General features: G+C 40.5%; 1 protein-coding gene across 2 annotated transcripts in view; it reads left to right on the forward strand.

The window, feature by feature from the left end:
- The window catches only part of DGKI (diacylglycerol kinase iota), a 368,375-nt gene that overhangs the window by 224,317 nt on the left and 129,049 nt on the right, over positions 1 to 15,009 (forward strand). For both annotated transcript variants that reach the window (XM_041002016.1, XM_041002017.1), the window contains exons 13-15: positions 492 to 605; positions 2,626 to 2,763; positions 6,763 to 6,841. In XM_041002016.1, coding sequence (XP_040857950.1) covers positions 492 to 605; positions 2,626 to 2,763; positions 6,763 to 6,841 — 331 coding nt within the window. The remainder of the gene's footprint in view (positions 1 to 491; positions 606 to 2,625; positions 2,764 to 6,762; positions 6,842 to 15,009) is intronic.

Consider the following 15,009-nt stretch of genomic DNA (forward strand, 5'->3'; position numbering starts at 1 on the left):
TTTAATTGAATTGCAAATAATTCTGTTAGGGAAATTATATACTCATTTTGAAAATCATATAAATAAAGATCCAGGAAGTTAAGTAATTCAGTCAAGGCTCTGTAGTCCATATGAGCCAGAACTGAAGTTCCGTCCCCCTGTGAGTCCTTATAGTAACCTCCATTTCCCCGTTATGTTATCTCCCTAAATCTTCACCTCTCCCAAGATTTAGAGGACATCTGTGGTTCAGCTCACGTAGAGAAATGGAACCAGCGTTTTGCTTGCATGACAGAGCATACATAAACTGATGCTCTTCCCTTGCAGAGACTTGCCATTTGGGAACTGCCTGATGCAGTGAGCGGCCTTGCTTTATCTCCTCCACGGAGACACGGGTGTTCTAGAGAAAACTAGTCCTGTTGTGCTAAGTGCTCACAGGCCTCTTCCTCTCCCGTTGTCTTCTGTGCCTCTTACTTGTCTTCTTCTTTCTCCTCTGGCCCCTGATGTGCCTGTAGGTGGGCTGGATCCTGTCGATCCTGGATGAGCTGCAGCTGAGTCCTCAGCCTCCTGTGGGAGTCCTTCCTCTGGGGACTGGGAATGACCTGGCTCGGACGCTCAACTGGGGAGGGGTAAGAAATGTCCCCTGAGGCTGCCTGTCTTCCAGTGACAAACAGAATCCTTGATCCATAGAACTCACAGAACGGAAGGAGCTGCCGTTATTCAGCGCATAAGTCTGTGCTGGGAATCGAGCACCCGTAAACTCTGATTTAGTTTCTTCAGTTGAAAATGATGATCGTCCTGAGTGGAAGTACATGTTTAGCCTGAAAGACAGTGGTAGTTAGTACACAGATCTGGGGCTTTTGGACGGTTCCAGCAAAACAAAGAAGTTGGGTAATTACTGTATGATTCATGTATAATTATCATATGGGCTTGAATGAATTTGGACAGTCAACTCTGGCCAGAAGAGCAAATCAGGTTTTATTTACAGTCCTGAATTTTGAAGGGTTGCAATTTTTTTTGAACATTTAAAAAAAATATTTATTTTATTTACCGGAAAGGTAGAGATACAGAAGGAAAGGGAGTCAGAGAGATGAAATGAGAGAGAGAGGGAAATCTCCCATCTTACGGTTTGCTGCTCAAGTGGCCACAATGCGTAATTACCAGGGCTGGTCCAGGCCACAGCCTGAAACTCTATCCAGTCTCCCGTATGAACACAGAGGGCCAAGCACTTTAACTGTTTTCCTACTGCTTTGCTAGCTGTGACGATAGAGAACTGGATTAGAAGTAAGGCAGCTGGGACTTCAGTTGTTATATAGCATGTTGGCGTTGCTGGTGGTGGCTAAAGATGCTGTGCCACAACGCTGGCCCCTCCGTTGGGTTTTCCTGATGGCTTTGGTAACAATAATCCAGCTGTCATTCCCACTATGCAGTCAACCCCGGTAAGCATAGGAGGAGTAGTTATCCTGTCATTAACCAGCATTTTATTAACTTATTATTTGTTTACCTATTTATTTAATAATGCTAAGATGTTAACGGAGACAAAATTTACTAACAAACACATGGATACAACCCACTAACTTTTTATTTGCTCCTCTGTGACAATCAACTGGGATGCTTTTTTCTCAGAAAAATTATTTGCAGATGTGTAGCAGATGTTCATCTAGCCTTTGGGTTGTGTCATCCTTTCGCAACTGCATAATTTAATTGGCAGTATATGATTAGATACGTAAACATGCATTTAAAGATTATTTATTTTATGAAGGAGATACATAGATGATAAAGATAGATGAGAAATAGTTAAATAAGATCCCGCATCCGCTGGTTCACTCCCCAAATATCCACAGTTGCTGTCACTGGGTCAGGTGGTAACTATTCCTCTGGGTCTCCTATGTGAGTAGCACTCTGGCCACTCATCCAGGGCCTCTCTAGCCACATTAGCAGGATTCTAGATGGGAAACAGAACAGCCAGGATTTTAGCTGGCACTCCAATATGGGATGCTTATACTTCCCAATCACGATGCTAATGCCAGGCAGTGTGTTTTTCATGAAACTTGGAAGGTTTCAGAAGTGTTAACATATCACAGCCGCGTCGATGACATGACTGTCCTTGATAATTGTGATGTCAGTAATGAATCTTCAGGAACACGTAGTTCTCTCACAGGAATTGCCCCAGTAAAACGTCACTCATGTCACGGAAGGGTGCTGTCCCTTGATGAAATCCAGGCAAGGGGGGCAGATTGAATGTTAACCAAAGTTGTCAATCACATCCTACGTTGATACTGTCTCCCATTTGTATACAAGATTGATTGTGTATTTCCCAATTCCTCTATTAAGAATCCTGTTGTAACCTAATAAAAGTAGACATCTCTCATGACCTTCTGTATGTACGAATGACTGTTAATTTTTTGTGCCAGTAAACATTCGTTAGCCCAAACCTTCCAGACCTAGTGCATCTTTGTACCTTATCTGTGAGTATTTTTACATTCTAAGCACCTTGAGGAAACAGTTCACTCTCCCGGCCTTACTTAGTACAAAGTAAGCAGAATGATAATAGCAGCACTGTTTTTTGTCTGTTTGTTTTTTGGTCAAAAATAGTATTGACTCCACTGCTCAGATGGCAATGGGTATGTTCTCTGATTGTGTTCTCAGGGATACACTGATGAACCTGTTTCTAAGATCCTGTGCCAGGTAGAGGATGGGACAATTGTACAATTAGATCGCTGGAACCTCCATGTGGAAAGAAACCCAGACCTGCCTCCGGAAGACCTTGAAGATGGTGTATGTAAGGTCAGTAAACCTTCTCTTCAGCAGAAAGGACCCCTGGGACATCTTCCTGTGCCACAGGGGTACCATTGCTGGCTGGGGACTCACATGCCAACTCCTGCTTCTGAGATGGCAGCATAGTGTCAAGCTTGAGGCTGGCAGTACAGTGGTGGCACTCACTGTCGCTGTCCCATGGACTGTTGAGATCTGGATCTCCTTCCATGCTTACCGAGCTCAGGAAACTCTCAGCCTCTGCATCCAAAGGGTATCTCTCCAGGTTTTAATCTTCATAGTTAATCGCAAGCAGCCTTTGAGAAGATGCAAACTTTACGTTTTGAAGCATTTCTGCACATGATTTCTTCAGTAGAAGAAGATCCAGTTAGGGTGTCTGATCTCATCATCAAATTTCCCTTGTATTTAGGATGTGGTAAGTCAGTCTGTTTCATCACTGTTTTGGGACATGAAGATATACAAATGTTTTGACTTAGTGTTTTCTTTTAGTGACTAAACTTTAATTCCAACCCAAAACAAACCAAAGGACAGAGTTGTAAATGTGCCACTGCGTAGGAACTTCGGTCGAACATTTGGTTCTACATTCTGGTTGCAATGTCAGGCAGATTTGCTGAGTAGCTTCTTCCCCTAAGTTAGCATTGCCTTTCTTCTCCAATAGCGCTTTCAAACTTTTGTATATGGAATTCCAGGTCTGTTTGTTACAATGTCGATTACCAGGTCCTGGCCTCAAAAAGTCTGAATAAATTAAGCAAGGTTAAGGTTCAGGCATTCATAACTTAAACCTCTCTGCTGTTTATTACTGGAGTATGACTTTGAGGTGCAGATTTCATGGGTATTTCGACATTAAAATAGATTGAAGTCTGTATCGTTTTAGACCCAACCATGTCCATTTATTCATTAGTACCATCATCCTGACCAAGTGAGATGAATGCTCAAATTTCTTATTTGAATAAAAGAGGTAAAATCATGCTTTATTTCTTTTTTTTTCATATTTTTTCACCTAACTGTATCCTGCCATTATTTAGATTCTACTAGAAATGATGATTTCTTGGTTGCATTTGAATCATAATGTTATAATGTTCTTTAATCATCTTGGGGTGTGGATGGAAAGCAACCAATTTAGAAAGAAGAGTGCCATATGGAAAATTTAACCTCTTTTTCTGTTAAAGTTTGAATGGTTAGACCCGCAATAGAAACTTATATTTATTTCTCTTCCAAACAACTTAAGAAATGGAAAGATTTCATGGTGCAGCCAAGGAACATCAATCCAGATAATTAAAGGGCTTTCAAAATGGATTTTTGAGATGTGAAAAAGAAATTGGGGCAAGTTTTCCTGGAAAATGTGAACAGCTTAAAAAGAGACTCAATTGGGATATCATTTCGGAGATGGTGACCAGATGTTCTCCTTAGCTATCAGTGGATGCTAAGACATGGGCTAGAATTGCAGCCAACAGAACATAAATGGTAGGGGAAAGGAACATATCTGTGCTCTTGGCAGGATCGCCAGCCCGCTGTCATTACTAAAGACTGGTATTTTGTTTAAGTGCGGGGACTGGACATTCTCAAACTTGAAACCAGAAGAGTGAGACATGATCTTGGCATTGCTCTGTGTCTTGAGTTTCTCTCCCTGTTCCTGGTTAGTTGAATCAATTTCTTAGGAATGATTTGGTCTCAGAATCATTACGAGTTCTGACTCAGGACTCGCCATGGGGGCTTGTTCTTTACTCCCATTAGGGACCAAGCAACCTGATGTCTTTCATTCTGTATTAATATGCTTCTCTTGTTCTCATTTCATTTTTTTTTTAAATGGGACAGTTCTTCATCTGTGCAGAGGAAATAAAAGTCATGGAGTATGTGAAACACTGCAGTAAACTTGCTTCAAAATCTTGAGAAAGTGTAGATCAATTTGAGACATGAACCTAATAATTGTGTGCATACATTAAATCTCTGTTTACTTTAGTATTTCCTGTCCTCTCTGAGTTGCACAAGAAGAAGTGGGAGAAGCCTTATATTTTTCCTTAGTTTTTTTGTTTGTTTGTTTTGAGAGAAAGAGGTTGAGGAAGGGAGTAGGGAAGGAGAGAGAGAGAGATGGATTCCATGTACTAGTTTGTTCCCTAAATCCCACCTGGGCAATTGAAGCCAGGGACTGGGGACCAGGATCTCTGTCCACAAGTGCCTGATGGGTGACAGAAACCCCGAAATCTTAGCATCCTACGGGCTCCTGTCTCCCAGCAGGAAGCTGGAGCCAGTGGTAAGAGTTGAGTGTCAAACCCAGGCTCGCAAAAGTGAGATGTGGAATCCTGCCAGTGCCTTAAGTACCACGCCAAATGTTGACTTTTCATTTCCTTTCTAATTGCGCTGTCATGGACATGAAGATGTCAAGTCACACCACTTTTCCAGTTTTAAGGTGTGATTTTAAGCTACGTGGTGCTCTCTCTTCCACTGAATTTGCAATTATAATATAGCCGAGGACTCAGCAGTCTCTGGGAAGGAAGCTGTGTGCCTGTATGCGTGCGTTGTATTTGCAAACTTTATGGTCATTTTAAAGATGCAAGCTTTCAAAAATGAATTGAGAATCTGAAAAATGTTTACACACATCTATATAATATAAAATAATATTTCAAAGTGTATCTATTTAGTTCTATGTTTTTTTTTCCTATGTAGGTAGTGTCTGGTCCACAAAATTGTTTGTTTTAGCCTTGCCAAAGTAATTTCAGGTGGGACTTGAAATTTAATAAGCCTATATCAGACTGAATTTAAAAATATTTGTAAAATTTATTTTGAAAGTCTGAGTTACAGAAAGGCAGAGACTTTCCATCTAATGTTTGACTTCTAGATGGCTATGATAGCTAGGATTTTGGCTCATTCTGAAACCAGGAGCCAGGAGCTTTTTCTAGTTCTCCTACATGTCTGTCAGGGAATTTAACACTTGTACCATCCTCTGCTGCTTTCCCAGGACACTAGCTGGGAGCTGGATCAAACGTGGAGCCGCCAGAAGGAACGGGCTGCAAACATTGGTGGAGGCAGTTTTACTCTCTATGCCACAATGCCTGCCTATTGCAGGCTAATTTTAAGTTAATAATTTTGTATGGGCTGTGAACGATACAAAAATCTAATCGGCCCTTTGGAGAACAAAGGTTCCCACCCACCCTTGGTCTGATAAATCATTCCCACTGCCTATTTCTTATATGAACTTTGTCAGAAACTACTTTTGTTTTTTTTTTTTACATAGGCAGTGGATAAACAAAATAACATTCAGTTTAATCTTCAATATTCATATGTTGAATATGCATTCTTAAAAAAAGAATATCCTGTGATTCAGTAGGTAGATATTGTCCTTACAATTAAATTTATATTATCAGTTCACTCAGTGAATCATCTTTTAGAACTACTGTAAATGTGTAGCCCTTTGCTTAATAAATATTACAATATTCATTAGAATGGCTCACATCTCATAATTCTATTTATAGCTCCTTGGCTTCACATAGTATTTATAATTCTTTTCTTATAAAAATTTATTTGAAACCAGACTTAAGAGAGAGGCAGAGAAGCAGAGAGAGACAGAAAATCGTGCATTCTCTGGGTCATTCCTCAAGTACTTCAGCAGTCAGGGCAGGCCAGACCAAAGCTGGGAGCCCAGCACTTCTTCCAGGTCTCCCCTGTGGACACAGGATCCCCAAACCTAGGCCATTTCTTGCTGCTTTCCCAGGGAGCTGGGATCAGAAGTGGAGCAGCCAACCCTTGAACTGGTACCTACATGGGATTCTCGCATTGTAGGTGGGTGCTTGGCAAGGTACACCACAACGCCAGCCCCAATATTAATAATTCTTGAGAGAATTACTTGGTTTGAACTGACTCAACCGTCACTTGTTCTTTCTGCGTAAACGCCCTGTCCTTTGAGTTACGACTGATCCTTCGCCAGGACTACCCTAGAGATAGATTTCTGGCATTAGGTTTCTCCTTTAACCTGGCCGTATACAACTTTACTGATACCTTTGTTTGTCATTGCAGCTTCCCCTGAATGTTTTCAATAATTATTTCAGCCTTGGATTTGATGCTCACGTCACACTGGAGTTCCATGAATCCAGAGGTGAGGATACCGTCCCATTGCCATCTCCCAGGGAGAAAGCTACTAGCAGGTGTTTTCGCATGTTCCCTTCTGTTTGTTTTGTTCACTTTAATGTTTGCTGGGTGCTTCAGTGTTGTTTTGCTGTAGTCTTCATGGGGAACTCTGGAGTTAGACTAGATGGAAACTGGTTAGAAATGGAACCTGGGGACTTTATCGATTAGGATCTCAAAGATAGTAAAGGACAGAGCCTGTTCCAGGGACTGTTAATTTTTAAGTGTGACTGGAAATTCTGAAATAAGCAAATTACAAGAAGTGCTAAACATTTTTCAGACCTTTTGAGCAAACAACAGCTTCACAAGCCACTAGTTACTAGAATTCCATACGTCTCACTGAAATGTGGTAGCAAAAATGAAGAAGAAAGTTGCAATAGACATCTCAGAGCAAAAAAGGGCTGTGGATAGATTGGGTTGCAAGAAATGAATGTGATGGTGGCCTGAGCAGGTGAGAAGGTACCAGGGATCCCCACTGGATGAGACTGAGATGGGAGTGAGGCTGAGTGGTGACTGCAGTATTACTAATAGAGATAAGGCCACAGTTATGGGAGGGCTGGAGTTGCGGCACAGCATATTAAGTTGCCCTTGGGACACTTGCATTCCATACATTCTTCCTGCTAATGCATCTTAGAAGGCAACAGAAGGTGACTCAAGTTCGTGGGTACCTGTCATCTGTGTGGGAAGCCTGGGTGGAGTTTGGGGTCCTGGCTTGGGCCTGCCCTGACCCTGGGGGTCACAGGCCTTTGCGGAGTGAACCAACAGGTGGAGAATCAGTCTCTCATCTTGCTCTGCTTTTGAAAAAGAAAAAAAAAATAGACATTTAAAAAGGTTGGAGGTACAAAGAACTATTGATAATAAAATGAAATAATGGTATATAAATAGGCCGTCACTATTTTCTTATGCCATTTAGAATTGAGAATTTCACTTCTGATTTTAGCCCCAAGCTTGCTCTCTCTCTGGTCTCTGAAACTCTCTCCTTTTTGATAGAACCATTTAGGAATCTGTACATGCCTGTATCTGCAGCCATGCTTTAATTAGTCCATTATAAGTGTACTTATGTATGAGTATGGAATTCAAGATTTTTTAAATTGAAATAAGCTTATTGTTTTATTATTTTCTACGAACTTTTTAAAGTCCCAGACATAACCACAATAGCGCCAGAATATAGGCTATTAAGAAATAAAAGTTATAAATGAGGAAGTACTTTACTTTTCTTCCTCCAGGTTCTGCAAGAGCACAGGTTCTAGTAATAAGGCAGAGGAATGCTCTTTATTTTTTTAAAAAATGATTTATGAATTTTAATTGCAAAGATCAGTTTTATGGAGAGAAGGACAGGCAGAGAAAAAGATCTGTCCTTTGGTTCACTCCCCAAATGTTAGGAGTGGCCAGAGCTAAGCCAACTGGAACCTAGGAGCCAGGATTTTCTTCTGGTCTCCCACTCGGCTATAGTGCCCCAAGTGTTGGTCCATCCTCTGCTGCTTTCTCAGGCCACAAGCAGGGAGCTGGATGGGAAGTGGAGTAGCTGGGACACGAGTCAGTGCCCATATGGGATCCTGGCACTTGCAAAGTGAAAGCCTAGCCATGCATTGAGGTGTCATGTTGGACCCAGGTAATGCCCTTCAGCCCTGAGAATCACAAATGGAGTGACGAGATCAGAGTGAAGAATACAAATGAGTGACGCATCTGTGACGTCCCTTACAGAAACTCAGTAATCTTAAGATAGACTTTGGCCTTCCTGGTTTCAGGAGCCTTTAAGGGAGCTACGTTAAGGTCAGAGTCTAATCTGATCAAGCATGATTTTGGTTTCAAGGGAGAGTCTCGGTTTGCTTTCCCATGTGCTTGGCCAGGAAATCTCAGACAGAAGGTTTGGTTGATAACAGAACATCAGATACTCCAAAGGAGGAACATCACCATCCCCTCAACTCGCACTGTACACGTTAAATACTCAGAAGTTAGGTACTCAGAGGTTAAGTACCCAGAGGTTAAGTACTCAGAAGTACCTGCATTGGGAATAGCATTTCTGACCTGTTGCCCTTCACGGAGAGTGGAATTAATTTAGGAGGTATGTGTAAGACTTGGCTCATTTTTTGTTCTCATATCCTTTAGCAGACTCGGAATCTGGGCTTCTTGATACGATCCATGAGTTTCTTAACAATGCTTGTGAAGTAGCACAATTAGCATTAATAAATGAATTTCCCAAAATAGGCATCCTGGCATGATCAGAGGCCTGAATGAGCAAGTAGCTGATGGTTAGCTCATTCAAGTGACTCTGATATTTAGTCTAATTAATCTGCAAGTTATCCTAATGAGACACTGCCTTGTGCTGTGCTGAAATTTCTGTTCTTCAGAGTGAGAGCAGAGCAAGACACCTCGCTAGAAAAGCCAGGCCTACCTCTGTTGGGGAAACTAATTTTTTTTTCCCTCAGTTTAAAAGGTATGAGATTGTAGCAGTTTAGATTGTAGAAGCATATTATACAAATTCATTATAGGGTGTCAGACATGAAACTCCGAATGGTTTCTTGCTAAGGCTTAGTGTAAGTGCTTAAATACACCATGCAATGGAGTTGCAAACATTTTTTCTACATATAAACAGTGTCTGTGAGAAAAATCAGCTGCTAAAAAGCTAAGGGACAATGGACATTGGCGCAGAGTAAGAAACGTAAAGTTCATGAAGATGAGGTGAGGATGAGAAAAACAAGTCCATGTCCATAAAATACGAGACCGATTTTGTTGGCATGTTGAGAGCAGGAGTGATGATGTCTCCCTATCCTATTGATTTCCTCTTTTTACACTAAGAGAAAAAAACCAAAAGCATAATTATTTACTCAGGCCAATTTTTCTTTTAAAATTATTTTATGTTAATTCAGATTTGTGCCCCCTCACTAGTTTTACTTGGTTTGTCAAGAAACATTAATCTAAGCTGTAGAAGAAAGATAGGAGAAGCTACATTTGTTGTGGGTGTCCTCCAACCCGGTACAGTCGCAGTGGAGACATCAAGCTGTCCTAAAGCCACAGTCACAATTTGAGTCTTACAGCTAAACTCGGATCATTTGCCATACAGCACTTGGACAGTGACTCAGAGTTCATGAGAATCTTGTGGCTTGGATAAAATAACCTTTCAGGGATAAGTTAAGAAAATTGTAGTATTTCAGACTGTGAATTATGCTAATACATCTAGACAACATATTAATACAAGTCTCATGAAGGAGAACTTTTTACAATTAACTGGAGTAAGAATTTCCATGACAAATGTTAAAATAGTTCATCCAGTTGCTGGTTCCTAACTTAATTACCTATGCAGTATATCTTTAAGAAGTGATGTTTGAGCCAGTTTGTTCATGTCATTTCTGGGTAAAGGATTTTAAAATGGCTAGTAAAAGAGCAAGGAGTAAGAATGGTCTTAAATTTTGGTTTCATTTTGTATATAAAGAAAGGTAAATATTTCATGATTTGGGGTTTCTGATTGTTCTTTATGCTGCCAAAGCCTTTGTGGTTACTGCTGCCACTAATGCATCATGAAGTCCAATCATTTGGAACACGATATAGAGATGTAATAGGATCGGATGTTTCACTGTCAGTTGCAGGATTGCCAAGTGCTTTCATCATTATTGCAATATCACAATGCTTCAGGGAGGCTGTTGAAAACAGTCCAGTCTGTTCATATACAGCTTATAATAATTATTATTAGCGTCGTCCAGAGTATTAATGACAAGTAGAGCCGTCCATGGAAAAGTTAGGTCTCACTTTGCCAGCTCTCTGAATGAGATTTTGGAAATGTTTATTAAACACACAGCATTGTTAGCTTCAAATTGGATGCTTATGTTTTACGGCCTCATTGAAATTATTCAGAAGAATTCAATTTTATGCTGCAAGGTCAAAGAAATGTAGTTGAGTCTGAAGAAGACATTGAAATCTGACTCAGGATGTTCTGTGTTCACTGGACAGACAGAAGCATGCCGGTCAGCACCTTTCCAAGGAGAGTGAGTCTTTTGCAGTGCATACGATTAAACATGGACAGATTGGTTGATGAGCTGCCTCTGACAATGAGTGGCTAAACAGCTTCATGGCCGGCACTTCACAGCACGTGCTCCCAGCTCTTGCCCAGGCACCGAGGCTGAAGCACAAATTGTCTGAAGGCCCTCACTGTAGATCTCTGAAACTTTCTCTTGAGCTTCTTTCTGTGTTAAGAATCATCGTTTTGTTGAGGAACTAAAGTATTGTTACAATGTAGGGAAAACAGTGTTTGGGGAGGTGGAAGTTGGGAAATCCCTGAGCCAAGGGAACTGTATCATGAAAATTAGGAGTTGACAATAAATTAAAAATAAATAAAAATTTAAAAGAAAGTTAAAAAAACCAGAATTATTACTAAAGTTGAACCATTTTTTGATTGTTCCTTTCATGGAATATAGAAGGCATTTCTTTAAATTTATTTTCAGGCTAGTACCTCTTTCCCCTGCACCCCCAATCTAAATTTCCTGAAGGTAAACGACCACCTTTCATTTCATTTTTTATTCCTTGTACTTGGCACAACAACTGTCTGAATAAGGTTTTGCCTAAGTAGTGGGTTGCTGAAGTAGTGGGTTGTTTGTTCGAGAGGTAGGCCTCACAGAGGTAAGATAAACAGCGCTTGAAAATGAAAAAAATAGAGGTGAATCTGATTTTGTAGATAGTAAGTACTACGGGAACTCAGCTGGACTTGTGGCAGTGGAAATATTTGGGGGAAAATGTCTGGACGTATAGGAATTAGTAGGACAGGTTAAAGGGAAGAGTGTGATCTAAACAGGAATCCAGGTAGATGAGAGGAAACAAGAGTGTAGATAAGCAATGAACATACAATGAAACACTGCACTGGTGTTAGAATTTTATAGACATAACACTGAAGTCTTAGGACTAGGTAAGCATCCAATGAGAGTTGATGGCTAACACACATTACAGGAGGTTCAAATTGCATATTGAGCTTGATAAACACAGTGGTGTGCTTGCATTTCTGAATTCTTATTTAATATGCCTTGGGAAAATTGGAGCTTTTATGATTTCAATCAAGGAGTTGGAAATAGAGTAAAAGAGGAGAATGATAAGGATATGCATGCTCAATTGATTTGTGTGTGTGTGTGTGTATTTTTAATATTTAGTGGAAAATGCAGTCGGGATATGAGCTAATGTGTTTTGCTTGTCAACACCTAGTGTTGGCTGCAGCACGCCTATCAGTGATGTGAGTGTAAAATAATTCTGAAAATGTGAAAATGTATTTCAGTATGTGGAATACGACCTACATCCTCTTTTGGGGCTTGATTTTGTGATTCCATTTATATGTGCTGTTTCAAGGCGTATTCTGCTTTTATTATATAAGGAATTTGACTAATAGATTTTGGCTGATAGGCTGCCTGTGTTCATATATTTGGAATCTTTGAATGCTAGCTTCAATAGTATAGTAATTATGTGTTAACACATAGTAAACGTCTGAGAAAGTTAACTAATACATGTTTCATGAGTACTTTTCACACACGTGTATGGTTTGGGCTTGAGGAATTTGATTTTGGATGGAGATTGGTGGCAACGGAGTAACAAATTGCTAATACGCTGAATTTTTAACTACATCCTTTGGGGGAGGAAATTGGTGCAGGTACTGGACTCTCCTGTGAGAAGGTGGCATGCAGGAAATAGGGTCAGATGGAAGCAACCTTTGAGTCGCTCTGCAATTCTATTAGACATTGAATATACATACTAACGTTCGGTGGTTAGAAGCTCAGAAATGACATATGTATGGGATGCGTATGCATTTTGTGTGTACTCATTCCCGTAGAGTTTCGGATCAGAAAATGCTGCAGAAACCATGGAATTCAACCATCTGCCATTTTCTGTTTTTTGTGAAGACGCAGGAAGGACATAAGAAAGACTGAGAAAAGGAGAATCAGTTAGGTCCATGATGAATGGTGGATGTAGAAGTATGGGAAATAAGAGCTTAACTAGATTGGAAGAAAGAGGAAATGCACTATGAGTTAGTTGTGTTAAATAAGTTAGTGTGTACGCGTAAGATCTTCCCAGGACCCAGAGAGTGGCATTAGACTGCAATAAAAATTTGGAAGGTTCTTAACACTAAACTGTACTATCAGTCGGATACAAAGGCAGGGTTTTAGAAATCCCATTCTGATGGCATATGCCACGTTCTCGTGTTGGAAAGGATGTGGCTAATACACTTAATCATTGAATGGATTATACCCAGAGCTCATCATCATTACATATGAATTTCATCTACAGCCAATTCATTTAGCTGATATAGAATTAACATTTGGGAAGTGGGAGCTAATGAGATTTAAATGAGACTTTTAGATTTCTGAATTGATGCTATGATCCAATGATAATTTTGAAGGATGGAAGACATTTTTTCATATACAGAGTATATATTGTGAGGTCTGGAGGGTAGAAAATGATGATTTAAAAGAAATTAAGTCAGGCCTGGTGTGATAGCGTAGGGGTCAAAAGTCCTCGCCTTGAATGCACAAGGATCCAGTATGGATGCTGGTTCTAGTCCTGGCAGCCCCATTTCCCATCCAGCTCCCTGCTTGTGGCCTGGGAAAGCAGTCCAGGACAGCCCAAAGCCTTGGGACCCTGCTCCCATGCGGGAGACCTGGAGGAAGTTCCTGGCTCTTGGCTTGAGATCAGCTCAGCTCTGGCTGGCAGAATGCTCTTCCCTGTTGCACATGTGCCTTCATTGTTGCGTTCGGATTGTCAGCAACAGGTGGGGTCAGTAATTCCAGTGCCTTAGAAGAGTCTTCAATCGTCTTGTGTGAGTTTTTTTGTTGTTTTTTAGTTTTTTTAGATGGCAAGCAGCTCGATTCAGATGCAATATTGGGATCTTACTGTTCAGGCGTGTGGCTAAGCGGTATGCATTGACAGCTGACGGATAGCTCCCCATTGCAAACAGTTTGTTTCCTTGGTCCTTCAGCGATTCTGGATTCTTTTCATCTTCCTTTAGATCAGAAAGCTCAGAAACATCAGTATTCATTGCTCTTTGTGCCTCAGCTTGTTTGAGCAGCCGCTGCTCCTCTTGTACTGCTTGAGATTCACGGAGAGCAACCAAATTTGATTTTAAAAAGGTCAAAAGCAGCCACATTTATCCTCTAAAAGATACAGATTAGAAAAGGGTCAGCTCTGCGAAGAGGGGTGGGGTCAGAGAGGCACAGCTGTTGGCAGCACTGTAATCTTGCGTATACTGCCCTACAAATCACCCTCTTGCCTTTGCATTTAGGGTTAGAATACTTCACTTAGTAAAACACAACGAGTGGTAAGGAAACTTCGACCTACGGAAAATGGAGATTGATGACCGCTACTCTAAGAACACTTCTCCAATCATCAGAAACACTATCTTTACAATTTTTTTTTGCTTTTATTTACCCAAGTTCTATGCCATATGTTGAAATATCACATTCTGATAATCATTGTCCAGATCATTTATTGAAGTATTATACGTAGCTTTTGTTCTGCTCAGGCTTATGAAGGGAAATTGTTATTGCATTCATCAGGAATTGGCTCTCATAAACAGGGTTAAGACTGGGGAGTTTCAATCAGTGACACAGCAGTTTATTGAGCAGTGACTGGGAAAAAATCTGGCCTGGGAAGGAATTAATGAAGTTCAGGGATGGACTAGAAGCAGGTTCAATACAGACTGTAATAAGGATGTTTGAGGGAAAGAAGAGTTCATTTAGATTCCACAATCCTTTGCAATCATGTCAGAATTCTCTGATACCCATTCTTGTTTTGTCTTTTTGGGCCTTTGACCTATAGGAAACACAAGAGCAAACTCAAAAATTAAAGGAGTTTTCAGCCTGTCTTTGCTATAGTCTATACAGTGGTATGCTGAGTTTTCTCACTGGGATGTGTGTGTGTGTGTGTGTGTGTGTGTGTGTGTGTGTGTGTGTGTCTGCATGTTCTCCAAAGCAAATGGTTTTTCAAAGCCCGTCACAAGCAGAGAGCATATGGTGATTTAGCATTTTTGCAAAAAAAAAAAAGTGAATGTAAATTCTTCATTAAATTTGCATCCGAATTTCTCATGTTTAAAAACATGTAGAACCTTCATTTAGATTTTGTGGAAATCGTGTCTTGGAGCGGTCAATGCAGCTAACTACTCTTGCCTTC

Source organism: Ochotona curzoniae, unplaced genomic scaffold (genome assembly GCF_017591425.1).
Source record: "Ochotona curzoniae isolate NIBS_2020 unplaced genomic scaffold, NIBS_Ocur_1.0 scaffold_2476, whole genome shotgun sequence".
Lineage (NCBI taxonomy): Eukaryota > Metazoa > Chordata > Mammalia > Lagomorpha > Ochotonidae > Ochotona > Ochotona curzoniae.